General features: G+C 33.8%; 1 protein-coding gene across 1 annotated transcript in view; it reads right to left on the reverse strand.

The window, feature by feature from the left end:
- The window catches only part of LOC140432464 (nose resistant to fluoxetine protein 6-like), a 41,025-nt gene that overhangs the window by 12,119 nt on the left and 11,213 nt on the right, over positions 1 to 17,693 (reverse strand). The window contains exons 4-8 of the mRNA XM_072520374.1: positions 17,145 to 17,221; positions 16,893 to 17,086; positions 13,673 to 13,842; positions 8,799 to 8,967; positions 3,693 to 3,889 (exon numbers count right to left, since the gene is read on the reverse strand). Of these exons, the coding sequence (XP_072376475.1) occupies positions 3,693 to 3,889; positions 8,799 to 8,967; positions 13,673 to 13,842; positions 16,893 to 17,086; positions 17,145 to 17,221 (807 nt within the window). The remainder of the gene's footprint in view (positions 1 to 3,692; positions 3,890 to 8,798; positions 8,968 to 13,672; positions 13,843 to 16,892; positions 17,087 to 17,144; positions 17,222 to 17,693) is intronic.

Genomic DNA, 17,693 nt, shown 5'->3' on the forward strand with positions numbered 1-17,693 from the left:
GAGCATTACTTCATGATTTCTTAGCATAATTAAATTAGAAGGCTATAAACGAAAATAGTGTCATATCGAAACGAATTACAAGCAATAAAAATTACGAGTGAACTTGACCAAAATTGTCTAATATCAGGTATTATGTCCTAAAACAATAATAACTGTTTGCATTCGATTTGGAAGGGAAAGGAACAAATTTTGAATAAAAATTTGAGGAATACGTTCATATTCTTCACTAAGCAGAATGACTCTGGTTGACTTCTAACCCTACGATGAAGTTCATCCCAAATATGTTCGATCAGATTGAGATCAGGGCTGCACGCTGGCCATTCTAGAGTATTAATTTCTACTCCCCTTAAGTAACTTGTCACGATTGCAGTGTGCAGCCGTGCATTACCATGCACAAAGACGAAATTTTAAACAATAAATAGACTAAATATAACTACTGCTTCTGCAAAAACATCCTCTATATAGCGGTGACCATTCAGGGGTCCATTGATGAAAATAAGTTCAGTTCGAGCTTCAAATGAGATTCCAAACATCCCAAAATAAAAAATCAGATAGATCATGTCTAAATCATGTAATTAAAAGCAAACATGATAAGGGAATAATCGATTGCAGGAGTTACAGAGGGACGGATACCAACAGTGACCATACACTAATAATAGCAAAACTAAAACAAAAACTAGCAATAATACCAAAACCTGTTAGCAATTAGAGCGCCTTTAAGAGAAGCAGGTTGTTAACAGACTAGACGAAGAAGTAAATAAAATACTAGAGAATTCAGTTAAACAGGATATAGATGAAGAATGGTAGACCATACAGACAGCTATATCGAAAGCAGCGGAAAAGTGTATATGAAGAGAGCATATTAAAAGACGGCAAGACTGGTTCGATGAAGAATGTAGGAATGTTTTGGCAAGAAGAAACAAGGCAAAACTACAAAGACATAAAGAATATACCCAAAATGCGATCGAAAACTATGTGGCAAGAAGAAGGGAAGTGAAAAGAATTTGCAGAAAGAAGAAAAGAGATCAGGTAGAAAAGCAATTGAAAAACATATAAGAAGCCTACATAAACAAAGAGGTGAAGAATTTCTACCAAAAAGTTAAGAAATCCATAGAAACTAAAAAGAATAATACACAGTATTGCAGAAACAAAGAAGGCTTACTTCTAGGTGAAACAGCAGAAAAATTAAACAGATGGGCGAAATATTTCGAAGATTTATTAAATACAGACCAACAAGAGAAACTTGAAGCAAATGAGAATTGGCAAGTAGATGAAGAGGGGACGTGCGAGGAACCAACTCTGAATGAAGTCAAAGAAATAACAAGAGATAAAAAATAACAAAAGTGCAGGAGAAAGTGGTATCCCAGCTGAGATTTTTAAGAAAGGTGGCGAAAGATTGAAGGAAAGGATATTTCACTTGACACTAATAATTTGGCAAAAGGAAGAAATGCCGAAACAATTGAATAGTGCTCTTATTTGTCCAATCTATAAAAAAGGAGACAAAACGGAGTGCGAAAACTATAGAGGTATAGCACTATTAGAAGTAGACTATAAAATACTTGCAACAATTATTAGAAAAAGATTAATAAAATATGATTACAAAGTGATTGGAGAATACCAGGGAGGTTTAAGTTCAGGAAGAATAACTACTGATCAAATAAGTATGTTAAAATAATAGCTAATAACAAAACTTAGGATTACATATGCTATTTCTCGATTTTAAACAAGAATATGACTCCCCAAATCGAACGATGCTATATGAGGCCATGAGAACATTACAAATACCAGAAAAAGGAGGAAGCTTTTCAAGACAGTTCACAGTGAATAGAGGTTTAAAACAAGGGGATCCGCTATCAACGAATTTATTTAACCTATAACCTAGTATCCGAACAAATCGTAAGAAGATCAAATATAAGCACAAACGACTATTTTCAATAGCAGGGAACAGTGCATAGCGGTCTAGCGAGAACAAAAAAATATGTAGAAAAAGTTTTCCAGACATTTGAAGAAGAAGCAAAAATATACGGATTAATAATAAACCAAACAAAAACGCAATATATGAAAATGAGAGGAGACATAACAAATAATAACAAATATATCAAAATGAAAGGAGCAGAGACTGTCTATAGTTTTGAAAAAGTGTCAGAATTTGAATACCTAGGAGTAACCATAACGAACACGGGAAAAGAAGAAAAAGAGATAGACAAAAGATTAATGAAGGGAAGCAGAGCAATAGGATCACTAAATTCATTACTGAAAGCAAAAAAAATTGTCAAGAACAGCTGAACTGCTAGTCTACAAGACAGTAATCAGACCCACAGTGATGTATGCTAGTGAAACGTGGATTATAAACCAGCAGGAAGAAAAGAAAGTAGAGATCTGGGAAAGACCGGTATAAGGATAGCTACGAGAGAAATGGGATTACGTAGTGGGGAAGTGGGAATATAGTGTGTCAAATCGGACACTGTTTTAAAATAAGATTGGTCATATCTCGTAAAATACTCTCTCTCGTAGCATAAGGTTACAATGAGAAAATTTACTATTGTTCTGTTCTGTTCTCTAAAACTGTTCTATCGAAGTTTCTATTAATTTAAGGGCGTTATATTTAAAATAAAGAAGTTCTAGTCAACATACGGTACAATGGAAAAATATTTTAGAAAAATTCGGCATATCCAAAACACCATATCCTACATTTTCAGATATTAATTTTGTCAAGTTTCTCTAAAACGTCTAATTAGAATTCCCAAAGAATCATCCTGTTTGTCAAAGAATTAATTTTAAACAGTAAATTTAAATATTTAATAATGTAAATATTTTTTTTAAACCACAAATAACTAATAAATTATTAAGAGAATAATTATCAATAAAGGTGATAATAAAGTTTACAATGGATCATGGGCGCCGGCAGCAGGATGCGAGTGGGTGTAATTGCACTCCCCTTTCTGCAAAGAAAGTACATAGTTCTACACATATGGTTCTATATTTAATATTGGTCAATAATATGTGTTCAATTTTTTCACATGCGAAAAATCATGTCATATTTTCGCTGTATTATTAACTATCCTTCTACCACAATTTTACAATCATTACCTTAGTCCAACCCTTGATAATCCTTCCTATTCCAGTTCAGCCTCCCCTCCTTTAGAAATACAGACAGTTGTAAGATAGCAAACAAGAAAGACTCTCTCTTGCCTGTTAGTTATCGCTTGGTACAGACGTACCGCTCTTGCCTGTTGTCTATCGATGAGAACGGACACTTTCGTTTGGTGACAAGGGTGTTCTCTCTATTGATGACTGCCGCTAACTAATTATCTTTCTCCTGCTCTTAGTTACGCGAAAAATACCGCAAATACTGTTTTAAATCGTCTACAGACGCAAAATGTGCTCTATCTCGTGATCTCAGTGTTAGTACCGCGAAACACGTGTTCAGAAACTGGCACCGGAACAGATTCCGCGTATGAAAAACAACCACGAGTGTAAGCCTGTCAATACCGCGAGTGTGTGGAGCAAAAATATTGGTAAGACTTTGTATAAACTTAATTTACTATAATCTGTATAACCTTTTACCACATATCCACATAATGCATGCAATGGATGCTAAGAAATTAGTCACCTTCGATTCACTAGTATACATATATTTATGGCAGTATTTATATATAAAAACATATTTTTAATAAAAAAATTAAACTTACTTGTCATATTCTGTCCATATAAGTCTAGCAGCTAAGGGTAACACAGTAAATAATATATTTAAGGCCCAGCAAATTCCCATTACTAATTTGAAGTTTTTGTTGCTTTTCGCAAGTATTACAGATAATGGTATTAAGATAATATTAGCAATTATGAACAACTGCATATCTGCTGATAAATACCAGCTTGGTATAACACACTAAAAATAATAGAGGTAAATTAATAAATGCACACCTCAATTTTAAAACAACTTAAAATTTTTTGTCGAAAATTTGAATAGAATCACTTAAAACAAAATATTAAATGTCGATAGGAGAAAAATCAACATACCTAATAAGACGAAGACATAAATGACAAAATTGACTGTTACAAAGATTATAAACATTTTGGAGCAACATTAAACAAACAAGAAACAGATAGACAGATGATTAAGGAAAAAATATAACAAGGAGAGCAGTAAACAAATTGAATAATATATGATGATATAAAATACGAACATAAAAAGTATTACTATTACTATATATGATGCAGAAACCCCTTTGTGAGAGGGTGACAAAAGAAGTGGTAACGGAAATTATCAGGGTCGATAAGACAATTGTGCAAAACATTGCTTTCCTGTGGCTGCCATCTCATATTGGAATCACGGGAAATGGCCTGGAAGATAAATATGCACGAGAAGCCTTATAGGACGCAACTATTGAGTTCTATCCAAAAACTCCAGCGACAGATCTCAAATCATATTTCCACAGCAAAATAAACAACATATGGAATAGCAAATAGCACAAAACACAGGCAAAATTACTTGAGATAAAACCAACATTTCAACTATGGTCGTATAGTTACACCAATCGTTTTTCTCAAATGATCATCACGCGACTTCGACTTGATTATTATATTATTATTATTTATATATTATTTCAACTTTGTACTTATTTCAAATTTTTAACACCCTTTGTATACTTGTCCCTCTAGCGGCCATTACTGAAAGCTAAACTAGGCACACAATCGATGCGTTGCGTTTCCACTCCTTCTTAAAGCCCTCCTTAGTTATAAGTAAAGTCTAAATAAAGTATTCTGTAAGCTGCTAATATTACTATAGTGGGAAAATGAGCCACACACACTATACCGATTTCTGACTATACAGTGAGTCCATAAAGTATGGATACATTCGATATTTCCTAAATGAAAAGCCTTTTTAAAAAAATCTAGAACACGGCGATTTTTAAGTTTAATGTTCTACGGTTGACCTCGCCATTTAATGTGTATGTAGCCTTATCAGAACTTACTTCAGAAGAAATAGGTCCATATATTACAAAAGAAGAAATATTACACGCATTAAAAACAATGAAGAGTGGGAAAAGCCCTGGACCTGATATGCTTCCTATAGAAATCCTACAAATTCTAGATGAGAAGCACATTGATGTTTTAGTGACACTCTTGAACCAAATTTATAGTTCAGGCGTATTACCCAAAGAGTGGTTAACATCGATTTTTATTCGTCTCCCTAAAAAGAAAAACGCAAGAGAATGCAGCAGATTACCGCACCATTAGCTTAATGTCTTATATGCTAAAGTTACTACTTAAAGTCATCCATAACCGAATATATCACAAACTGGACATAGACGTTAATAATACACAATTTGGTTTTCGCAAAGGCCTAGGAATACGTGAAGCTCTTTTTTCACTGAATATACTAATACAAAGATGCCTGGACGTCAATCAAGATATATACGCATGTTTTATTGACTATAATAAAGCATTCGATAAAGTACGACATAAACAATTAATGAATGTCCTGAAATCAAAGAAGATTGACTACAACGACCTCAGGATCATATCAATTTTATACTATAAACAGCGAGCAAAAGTACGTCTTAACGAACAGCTGTCAGAAGAAATTGAAATTAGATGTGGAGTAAGACAGGGGTGCATATTGTCGCCAATTCTTTTTAATGCCTACTCCGAAGAGGTCCTGAAAAAAGCTCTTGAGGGTGAAACAGCTGGAATAAAGGTAAATGGAGTTCCCATTAACAACATTAGATATGCAGACGACACTGTGATCTTAGCCGAAAACATTGAAGATCTTCAGAGACTGGTGACCAGAATAGCAGAGTATGGAAAAGAGTATGGTCTAACAATGAATGTCAAGAAGACGAAATTTATGAGAATATCGAAAACTCAAAGAAATGACGAGAATCTTCTAATAAACGGAACCAACGTCAAACAAGTGGACAAATATGCATACCTGGGAACAATGATTAACTCCACAAATGATTACAATCAGGAGATCAAAATAAGAATAGAAAAGGCTAGAGCAAATTTCAACAAAATGAGAAGAGTGCTATGTACCAGGGATTTAAAACTGGAACTAAGAGTTAGGTTGGCGAGGTGTTATGTTTTTTTGACTTTATTTTATGGAATGGAATCTTGAACCTTGAATGCGACATCAATGAAAAAACTGGAATCATTTGAGCTTTGGGTGTACAGGAGAATTCTGAAAATATCATGGACAGAACACGTCATAAACAAAGAGGTTCTGGGAAGGATGAACAAAGAAATGGAAATTTTAAATACAATAAAAACAAGAAAATTAGAATATCTCGGACATATTACACGTGGAGAGAAATACACCTTGCTCCAACTGATTATGCAGGGAAAGATCCAAGAAAAGAGAAGCATATGGAGGCGTAGAATGTCATGGCTGCGCAACCTTAGAGAGTGGTACGGATGTACATCAAATGAACTTTTCAGAGGAGCCGTCTCAAAAGTCCGAATAGCTATGATGATTGCCGACCTCCGCCGTGGAGATGGCACTTGAAGAAGAAGAGCCTTATCAGAAAAAATAATATTTTGAACCCAGAGAGGGTTTCGGCGGCAGTTATCCATCATTGTTTCGCAAAATTGTATTCTTTTATCTGGATCATTTTATTACTTTGTGTACAGTTGTTTTGCAAACATCGAGATCACGATTAACCTTACGAACAGAAGTGTGTTCATCTTCTTCAAAAGTAAGTAGAACTTACCAGTTTCTCGAAATTTATTTTCAATATTACCTACTGTTGACTGCATTATGGGTCTTTCTGGATATTTATCATTAAATAAATTACACACTTCCATCTGAGTTCGCGATTTGTCTCCATACCCAATCATCATCCAATTTACACTCAAATTCATTTCTACTTCAAATTAATTCTAAGCAATAATACAAAACATTCACGAATTAATACAATTATTGTACTACTTAATTGTTATTAAACGTTACTAAAAATAATTATATTTCACTAAAAACTAGTAGTAGGCTACTTTTTTGCAATTGAGAATAAATAACTTATTTTCTAAGCGCATATCTTTCAAATTATAATTTGTAACCGTTTCAAAAGATTTAAAAGAAAATTATTATACATTTCAATAATTTTTTTTAAATAAAACTTCTAACCCCATCTATCTGTCAAGTACCTACCTGTAGCCGACTCAAGGATTCTTCTGTAATTCCCAAATATATCCGATAGATGAGCATATTTTTCAACTTGTCACTCACGCCCAATTTCCAGAATCAGGCGCCATGATAGCGCTTCGCTCTTTTCTGTTAAGACCGTCCAACCGTTAAGACGTGTTTCCAAAGTGGGTCTCAATTTCAGAGGTGAGCTAAGCAATCCTTTTCTTGTTCATATTTCAGATAGATATTTATTTTTTTAGACCCTTATTGGAGAGGCTATAATGCTGATATTATATTTCTAATACTCGTCGCAAGATAGTATTGCTATGGAGTTATTCCAGATCACGGCCCAGTAGCAGTATCTTTTTATGGAATCCCTAACCTCTCTTATCTAGGATGGTGGTGATTTGATATAGTACGTAGCTGAATCAATGGTTTATTTGGTGACTGATTAAATAAGAAGAGAAACAGAGCAGATTAAGGTTGTACCAATTTTTATTATACCTACTTTCAAGACAACAGAAATGATTATGAACTCAAAAAAAAATGAAAATATAGTGAAGTGTTCTAATTTAATTTAAAGGTTTATTTTCTTCATTGTTCCTAGTTGATAAATAACTATATTATTTTCAATGTAAACAAATTTCGAAATTTGGGGTTAATATATATATATACATTCATTTTCTTTATAACCAATTCTTAATTTAATACGATACAAAGATTTTTTGTTTATGATAATGTTAACATAAAATAATATTTTGGAATCCCTTTGGGATGACGTAACTTTTAATGTTTTCTTTTTGTTCATTACTAAGAAATAATAAAGAATAGTTTTCTTGTAAACTTTCAATAAATCTTAATTTTTTTTTGCTCTTCCCCTTCGAGGATAAACCAGGGGTGGCGTCCAATAATAAATTATAATTTCATATTATCTAATTGTGCTTGAATTTAAGATACGATATAGTTTCTATACGTTTAAGAAAACCCCGCCCAATTCTCTTCGACGGTGAGCGATTCAGGCCTTGTATATATCATTGTAGCACGGCAGCGTTACAAATTAGACCCCGAGTATTATACTTTTTTTGGTATCAGCTCATTTTTATAGATCTAAAAATGTCATTATATATAGAGTGGACAGTACAATGTAAATATCAGGATCGAATTGTTTTCTAATGCCCCTTTGACCGATTCTTACGTCGATACTGCTCTCAAATGAGCTCAAATCCCCAATTTATAATTTCACAAATAATGTAATGTAATACCTCAACACAGACGTTAATGCTTCTATCATACTAACAAACTTTGACCTATGTTCTTACAATACAATTCAATCTAGGTCGTTATTGCAACACTTAAAAAGTTCAATTAGAAAATATATTATTCGGCAATTTATTAAGTTCAGGTTTGCAGGTTGAATAGACTCTAATTATTATTAAAATATGGAAACAGGAAATGTTTTCCTATTATTTAGGAAATATCGCATTTATTCCATACTTCACGGACACACTGTATACACTTCATATGTCGGTTTAATTTATAACTACTTTTTTAAGTTTTATTGACAATTTTACAATTTTTTTAAATTTTTTCTAAATATTTACAGGTACTTGCTTCCTTGTAGTTTCTTGTTACTTTTTTGATTACATATTTTAAAAATAGAATGTATACTTACAACATCATCGTAGTTAACATAATTTTGAAGATAGAAAAAGAATGATAACCAATGTGTATGACAAGTTTTAATCACTGCTTGGTTGAGTGCATAATAAACAGGAGTGTCATTCATATGTTTGATTATTGTGGTTTGGAAAAAATATACCATAGCCAAAGCTGGAGTTAATCTAAAAATAAAAAAATATCTACATATAAATTAAAAATATAAATGACACGAGTATGAGGCTACTGTTTTTGATAGTTTTTTATATACTGCATATGGTTAGACCGAATATAAAGAACAAATTATGACAAATGGCACATATCGCAAAAAAGTTATGTTTTAATAATACATTACTTTTAACACTTAAAATATTTTAGTGGTAAGTTGTGATTATGTATTACTCCTGAGTATCTTTGTAGCTGAACATGACTTAATCGTGCTAAACACATTTTACAAACTACCACCTAGACGCCTGGATACGTGGAAATCACATAGAGACAACGGAGGAGACGTTATTATAAGAAACCAAATAGACTTTATACTTGTTAACCAAAAGATCTGAAAGACAATATTATTCAGTAGAAGAGTTTCTTAATGAATAACTAAGAAATTACAGTACCTCTATGTACAAGTAACTAAAGTACTTTTGTCTATATTTAAATATCATATGTAGCAACTTCAACTTATTAGTTAGTAAGGTTTTATTATGCAATTTGCAATTTATTTAAATTTTGCAATGGATTATATATTTAATTATTTTTTATTTTGTGATATTTCCGATTTATGTAATTTCAGTAAATTCTTATTTTCGTAAGCTTTGTCCTTAATAATAATAACTAGCTGACCCGGCGAACTTTGTTCCGCCTTAATGGCAATAAATAAGCAGATTGTGTTTTTTTGTTTTTGGAAAAAATACAAAAAAAATTTAAATAACTACATTAATCATTCATTATTATTTCTGTATTTTAGTACATAGGTTGCTCTTCACTTAAGTACCTTGTGATACACGACATTTTTTGTTTTATTATTAGGCGCAAAAACAAACAACGCAGATGGTCTTCCGACCCGTGAACATGCCACGTATAATTGACCATGGGAAAAACATGAATGTTCTAGATTTAAACCACAAACTTTTAAGGATTGGCCTTGTGATTTGTTGATGGTCATGGCAAATGCAAGATGTATCGGAAATTGAAGTCTTTTAAATTCAAACTGCATATCGGTTGGGATCATCGGGATCCTCGGAATGAGAACTTCCTCACCTTTGAATTTTCCTATCATTATCGTAGCGTAAATGCATTGTTCCAATGATCTTATTTTGAATTATGTAGTTCAGGTCATCTACATCTTTATTCTTAGCCGCTAAAATTGCTCGCTCACTCAACCATTTATTATTTTTGTAGTTAGAAATAATATTTGGAAATACATTGTTGATAAGTTCGTCTTTTGATGAGACAAAATTACAGAAATTATTTGGAAATGATATTAATCCGCTCGATTCATCGACAGGTACTTGACCATTACCGATAGTCAGCAATTGCTCCGAGAAATCTTCAGCAGATGTATCATTAAGCAATGTAACTCTCATGTTTGTTGTCAGCTGCAGTTTCTTCATATAGCGCCATAGATTTGACGATTTGAGGCAAGCGTTTATTTCATCGGCAGCCGTAGATCTTGGAATTACTGGCAGTATTTGGCGGAAATCGCCAGACAGTAAAATCATTGCTCCTCCAAAACATCTCGAGTCATTGCGTAAATCTTTTAATGTTCGGTTAAGTGCTTCTAATACACGTTTATGCGCCATTGTGCATTCGTCCCAGATTGCTGAGTGTTTTGCAATATTACACGTTGGTTCTTCAATAGTTTGAAGATTTAACGGTAATTTGAATGCTGAATGAGCCGTACGGCATCCTTCTAACAATGTGGCTGCTATTCCAGAAGAAGCAACTGCAACCGCTATGTTTTTTCAATTGTTCACCAACAATCAGGATGGCAACTTCGTCTACTGTTAGAGCATTAAATGTGCGTTCGTGTGTTCCAGATGGTCGTTTATCTGCTTTGATGACAACTTTATAGTCATCATTTGGCATGCGCTCTAAAGCACTCTTAAACAACCTGACCAACGCATGGTGTTCATGAAGCAGACACTGCAAGTATTGAATAATTGCTCGCTTCATTCCTGCATTGATCCCTAGGCGTCGATCAAGTTGTTCTTCCATGTTGCCCATGAAATATATTTGTAAAAATTTATTCTGTGTATCTTCGAAAGGTAGTAATGATCCAATTCGATGGTGAATCTGTCCTTGTATCTACAAAATAAAAACCAGACAGTATTAACTGGGTTATAAACACTTTTTCTGTGGGAGAGTAGAGTTCAGTATTAGCAAATATAATACATACCAATAGATAAAGTAAGTTATTCTTTAACTACATTCTATGTAAGTACAAAAATAAATACCTTAAATGTCGGATTAAATCCTCCTTCTTCGATAATGTCTGCCCCAAATGACGTCATTTGGAAACAACTATTGTATTTTCGAGTATTTGCAAGAAAGTGGCGTGATTCTTGTGTTTCGCCACAAAGCAATGAATACAATGGCTCATGTGGCGGAGTCAACACTGGCAATTTCACATTACCATTAAGGCAGCATAATCCAGGCGTTTCTCCGGAAAACTTTAATGCACCACAATACTCGCAAACAACGTCCATTTGCCCAATGCAAACGCTAGGATGCAAGCTGTAATCATTGCTGCAATCGTATCGAAACGCTGCTCGATTCAAATCAGCTAAATATCTTGTTCTGCGTCGCAAATTATCTATTTGTTGCCTTCTGTTGTTCGCTCGACGATTCTGCATTGCCAACCGAGCTGTTTCACGGGCTGCTTCACTTTGCTCTCGTGATTGAGAAGCACGAAGTCGAGCCATACTATCGCGGCGCTGTTCACGTGCAATTTCTTGTTCTTCTTCAGCCCTTTCATTTGCAGTATTTTGTATTCTTCTTGCATTACGGCTTTGTCGGGAAAGATTCGATCGTCTTGGTCGCGGCATTATTAATTAAACTTCACTTCACTTCAATTACGGCTTTGTCGGGAAAGATTCGATCGTCTTGGTCGCGGCATTATTAATTAAACTTCACTTCACTTCAATCCACTTGTTAATTATTTATTTAATAGAAATAGTTTTAATATTGATTTCTTACAAATATCAAATTGTCATCCATACGTCATTACATAGCTGTCATTTTACGTCAATTACATAGCTGTCATTTGCGTTTTGTTATTCCAAGTCTGATTCTTTTTTGTTATACCACGTTTTATAGTGACTGACGTTTCATGTCAAGTCACACGGGAACGCTGTCGAACGGGATAAAAAGTATCCTATGTCCATCTCTTGGCTCTAAGCTACCTCCCTACCAATTTTCAGCCAAATCTGTTCTGCCGTTCTTGAGTTATAAGTGGTGTAACTAACACGACTTTCTTTTATATATATAGATAATAATATACAATTTTCAGTGACAATAAAGCATATTTCTAATTCTAATTCTAAATCACGCAAAGAAGTTCGGTTGGATAGTGAGTGGACGACAAAACCTGTTCTTTGAGGTAGACCAAGTTCTTCCCCAAGTTATTTACAAAACTTAAGCATACAAAGCTTTCAGCTTTCTCGCTTTTGGCCATCGATTTTAATTCAGTCTCCAGAGGAGAAATCTTGTAACGACATGTTTATTCCAACACATTACAGAGACAACAAAGATCGTTTCGTGGTCTCAATACTCAATACCCCTGAAGAAACCTATTTCTAGACTTGGTGACTCAAGATCTAATGCTCTTCAACGGTTTTATAGTCTAGAACGTAAACTTGAGCGGAATCTACAGCTATAATTAAGAGCTATTAGGTAAGGAAATGAAGCACCAAAAAGCACTAAACCAAGTCATTTTGCATTTTGTGCATAAGAAAAATGCTTAAAAACTATCGGCAGGAATAAGTTTAATTTTGTTACTCGGAGGTTTTCGAGGACGCTGAACACGAATATGGTAACGACGATGGTCCTTGGACTACATGGTAAAGGGTGGTCCTCTTCACCTGGAGTTTTATGATATTTTCAAGCAAAATTAGTCAAAAATCATTATTCGGGGATTTTTGGGGTTGATGAACACGAATATTACAAAGGCGTTGGTATTAAAGGTATCTGGTGTTAAGGGTGAGCTCATCTCTTGGAGTTTTATTTCAAACGAAAATAACATAATAGAAGATGTGGTTCACCCTGAGCATCAGGTACCTCGAGGATTATCTCCGTCATAATATTCGTGTTCAGCGACCTCGAAAACCTCCGAGTAACAAAATTATACTCATTTCTGTTAATAGTTGCAAATTTTTCATTTTCTATGCACTTTGGAAATGCATTTTTCTTATGCACAAAATGCAATTTTTATTTTACCACCATGAATTTTGTTCATAAACTTTCCTGACACTTTCTTGAATCGAATGCAAAAAGTTCACAGCTATTTATGTTGCTGCGGAAAATTGGTAGGTTAGTACTTCGTTTCCTCGCCTATATACACTTTATTCATGAGAGAGTATCAAGAATAAAAGCACATGTCCAAGGTAGAAAGGTGTAATCACACAACACAGTTCCGTCAGATCATGTAGTATTAAAGTCTGATTCACTTACAACCAAACTATGGGTTGTGTTCGATGGTTCTTATTCTTCATCTTCAGTTTGGTCAATAAACGACATAAAAATGGTCAGATCAACCATTCAAAATGACCTCTTTATATATATATATATATATATATATATATATATATATATATATATATATATATATATATATATATATACATATCGACTAAATATGTTGGACCGCTTTTACATGGTGCAACTTACCTGATGTATCTATGTAGGATTGAATATGGTAAAGACTTCAACTGTAAACTCAATGGTTTGTTTTTCTGTTTCATGTACAGATAGGCCAAGAGAAATCCACTCATAAAGAAAAACGAATCTACAGACATTTGTGCCCCGCTTGCGTAAAAGAAGCTGATGTCTCTTTGCTCCTAAAAAAAATTATGCCTTTTAAAGCATAACTTAAGTTTTTACTTAAAAAACAATAAATAAAAATATAAGCTATAGAGATTTCAAGAAAATTAAAATTTGATATAAATAAAACAAAGTAGCTCAGACTTAAGCATAGTTAACTAAGTGAAAAATTTTCAATTGGAATCTTGATAATATTGGTTTTGTTGGACTATGTTCAGGTTCATAAATAGGACCAAAATTTTTTGATGGTCCAGCTTTTGGATATTTGAGCAATTTTTTTCTTTTTTATGTACCATCTCCGCCACGAAGATTGGCTATCATCATAGAAATTCTGGCCCGAGAAGCTGGTGCAGGGAACAGTTGATTAGAATTTACTGTTGGTTGGTTCTAACTGTTGGACGAAGTTGTCCTTTTTCGAGCAGGTAAAATGTATGTTTCCTTCAAGTAATATCTTATAATATCGACCCCTTGTGACCTGGTGTCATCACAATTTTATAATAGAATATGGTTTTCATGTAATCTAAAGGTTTTTGGCCCTGGAATGGTAGCAAGTTTCAACTACTTTCAAGATGTTTCACTGATGATGGTCCAACTGAACCGAAAAGGTCTTGATGAAGATGATTGTAATTCTTTGGGATAAATTAAAAAAAATTAATAATAAAAATATAAAGGGTGTTTTTTCAGAGGTATAGAAGTTTAAAATGGAATAAAACAAAGATGAATTTTGTAGATTGACATGAAATTGACTTTATTCGAAAGATAATCCTTTGTTATTATAATTTAAATATGATTTCTGACATACAACCGTCATGGCTGGCTTTGACGTAGTCTAATCTGGAGGTCCAATTTTCGATTACTTTTTCCAATATTTGTGGCCGTATATCGGCAATAACGCGGCGAATATTGTTCTCCAAGTGGTCAATCGTTTCATGCTTATTGGCGTAGACTAGCACCTTCACATATCCCCACATAAAATAGTCTAGCAGTAAAAAATTTTAAGTAAAAATCCTTTATAAAAGGTATATATAAATTAAATGTCATGAAGACAAAACGTTTTTGGAAACCATGTTTCATCATCAGTGTCTAGGTGTACATGTTTTGAGCCACTAAATATCAGGGTAAAAACCCGTTAAAATTTAACTATTACAATTTGGTTTAAATTATTTGGTATTATATTTTATGATGTTAGAGTTACCAGTGGATATGGTAACATGGCAACGTATGGCTCTACATGAAGTTGCTGGTCCTGAGACGAAGTGTTTACGAGGACTTGATGATAGCAACTGCATAGCAACTGCAAGGCTTGATGATGATAGGTGATATGCTAATGTTAGCTTTATCTAACATTTCTAATGAATGAGAACCTAATAATTAAATATTGAAGCCACTATCCAATAATGCCAAACAAGATTGTCCTAGAATCTCAATTCGGAGATATGGTCGGTTATCGTTACATTTCTTAACTAATAAAGAATTTATATCTAAGCCAGAGACTCTAGATATAGAATAGTCATTACAAGTTATCTTTTTCCTTGATTCGACTTGTTGTGGCGTTTGTGCTTTGTTGATTGTTTCTCTGATGGGGGAACTGTCCTTGAATTGCTGAGCCCTGCTTGACCTATATTTCCTTCCACAACGGTGGTTGGACTCCCTCGAGTCCTGAAGTTCTCGTAGACACTTCGTCTCAGGACCAGCAACTTCATGTACGTTGCCATACATTGCCATGTTACCATATATACTGGTAACTCTAACATCATAAAATATAATATCAAATAATGTAAACCAAATTGTAATAGTTAAATTTTAACGGGTTTTTACCCTGATATTTAGTGGCTCAAAACATGTACACCTAGAAACTGATGGTGGAAACGTTTTGTCTTCATGACATAGCCCGTTTGGGTTTTTAATTTATATATATCTTTTATAAAGGATTTTTACTTAAAAATTTTTGTGATACATGGTATACAGCCAGCTACAGGAACTTAGTTTCCTTATGGAGTTTAGCAGTGTTAAATCGCACGATCTTGGAGGCCAATTCACGGTCTGAAACGTGAAATTATGCGATTAATAAACGTGTCTTTCAATAAATCAATTGTGACACGAGCTGCGTGACATTTTACGCCGTCATATTGAAATGACAGCTCCTGCACATCGTGGGTATTTAATTGGTGAATAAAAAAGGCAGTAATCAGACTGTAACTAAGTACGGTCCAATGATTTCACCAGACCATAAAGCACAATAAATAGTCAGTTGTTCTGGATGTAATGGTTTCTTAACATACATTTGGGGATTATCTTAACTCTAAATAGGGCAGTTTTGTTGATGTTGATGACGTAGCAATTTAACCAAAAGTAAGCTTCATCTCTAAACAAAATTCGCTAATAAAAATCGAAATCAACGGCAATCCCGTTTTAGACCCACTCACCGAATCTACGAATCTAGGCCTTACTAGGTGATGATGTACCTACAATTCTTGCATAAGTTGGATTTTATAAACACGAAAAGCAAGATCTTTGCGCAAAATCTTCCGTAAACTAGATGGACACGTATCCAACTGCTGTGCACGATGGCAGATAGACTGATTCGTGTCTTCCTGTATGCTACGCTCTACAGCAGCAACAACTTTTTCTTTACGCACTGTACGACGTGTTTGTGGATGCATATTATTATTTAGAGTAAACATAATGCAAAAACGTTCCATGATTAATCTAATTAGTTGCTCTGATGGACGATTATATTGATCATAAAATGGACGTAGTGCGCGATACGTATTTCGCACAGAATCACAATTTTCAAAATAAATTTGTACAATTTGAAAGCATTGCTCAGGCGTCAAGTCTACTCATGCTGAAATGCCAAAACAAACTTAACATAAATCACTTGACGGCTGTCAAAATGACCGACAGTTAAAAAAGTGTTACCAACTTAAATTTCTGTACCGCTAAAAAAACACCCTTTACCATCATACATCAGAAGTTTCTTCCTTCTTTGTAAGTTGTTTTAAACTATATAATACAGCCAACCTCTAGGATTTCCCTTTTATTTTGTAAATAAAAAAATACTTACTTTTTTAACATAATCATTGTTAGCTACGTTAATTAACCAACCGTTAAATCCATGACCAGCGATTATCCAAGCTATACTAATAGATTTTATTCCATTAAAAATTTGAATCTGTTCCCTATGTTTTTTGGATGTTGCTATTATTTTACGGCTATTTGTATAAACTGAGAAAGCCAAAAATAAAGGATGGGCACTCTCTAAAATATACATATACTGTACCATGTATAATGTTCGCGATAATTAAACTATACTCACTTTTACCAGTTTTCACCAAATACACATCGTAGCTAGTTGATACGGCTAGAATAATTCCAAAAATTGACAGCACTATGCTAAAAATATGCCAACAATAAAAATTATTTAAATGCTAAGCAAAAATACTTTTATTAAAAGTTTACTAAGAGTTATTAACCGTAACGAGAGCGCTACGACGACTAATAGGATTTTTATCATAACCCGATAGAAAAAGGCTTTCAAGAGCACAATAATTACATTTACTAATAACAATCTTCTTTTTCTTTTTTTATGTAAACATGACTCTGTACGTTTTTCCATGTGCCTCCAGTAAGTTATCCTTCCATCGTTTTCGTGGTCTTCCTACTGATCGTCTTCATATTGGGGAACCGTCCGTTGCCGACTCTACTACTCTATTTGTTGTCATTCGGCTCATATGATCGTACCATTCTACTCTTATATTTCTTACCCAGTTCTAGATGTTCTCCATCTTGCATCTACGTCGTATATCTGTACTTCTAGCTCTGTCCATAGTGTCTTACCATCAATTTTTTAAGCATTTTCATCTCT

The sequence above is a fragment of the Diabrotica undecimpunctata genome, chromosome 1, assembly GCF_040954645.1.
Source record: "Diabrotica undecimpunctata isolate CICGRU chromosome 1, icDiaUnde3, whole genome shotgun sequence".
Lineage (NCBI taxonomy): Eukaryota > Metazoa > Arthropoda > Insecta > Coleoptera > Chrysomelidae > Diabrotica > Diabrotica undecimpunctata.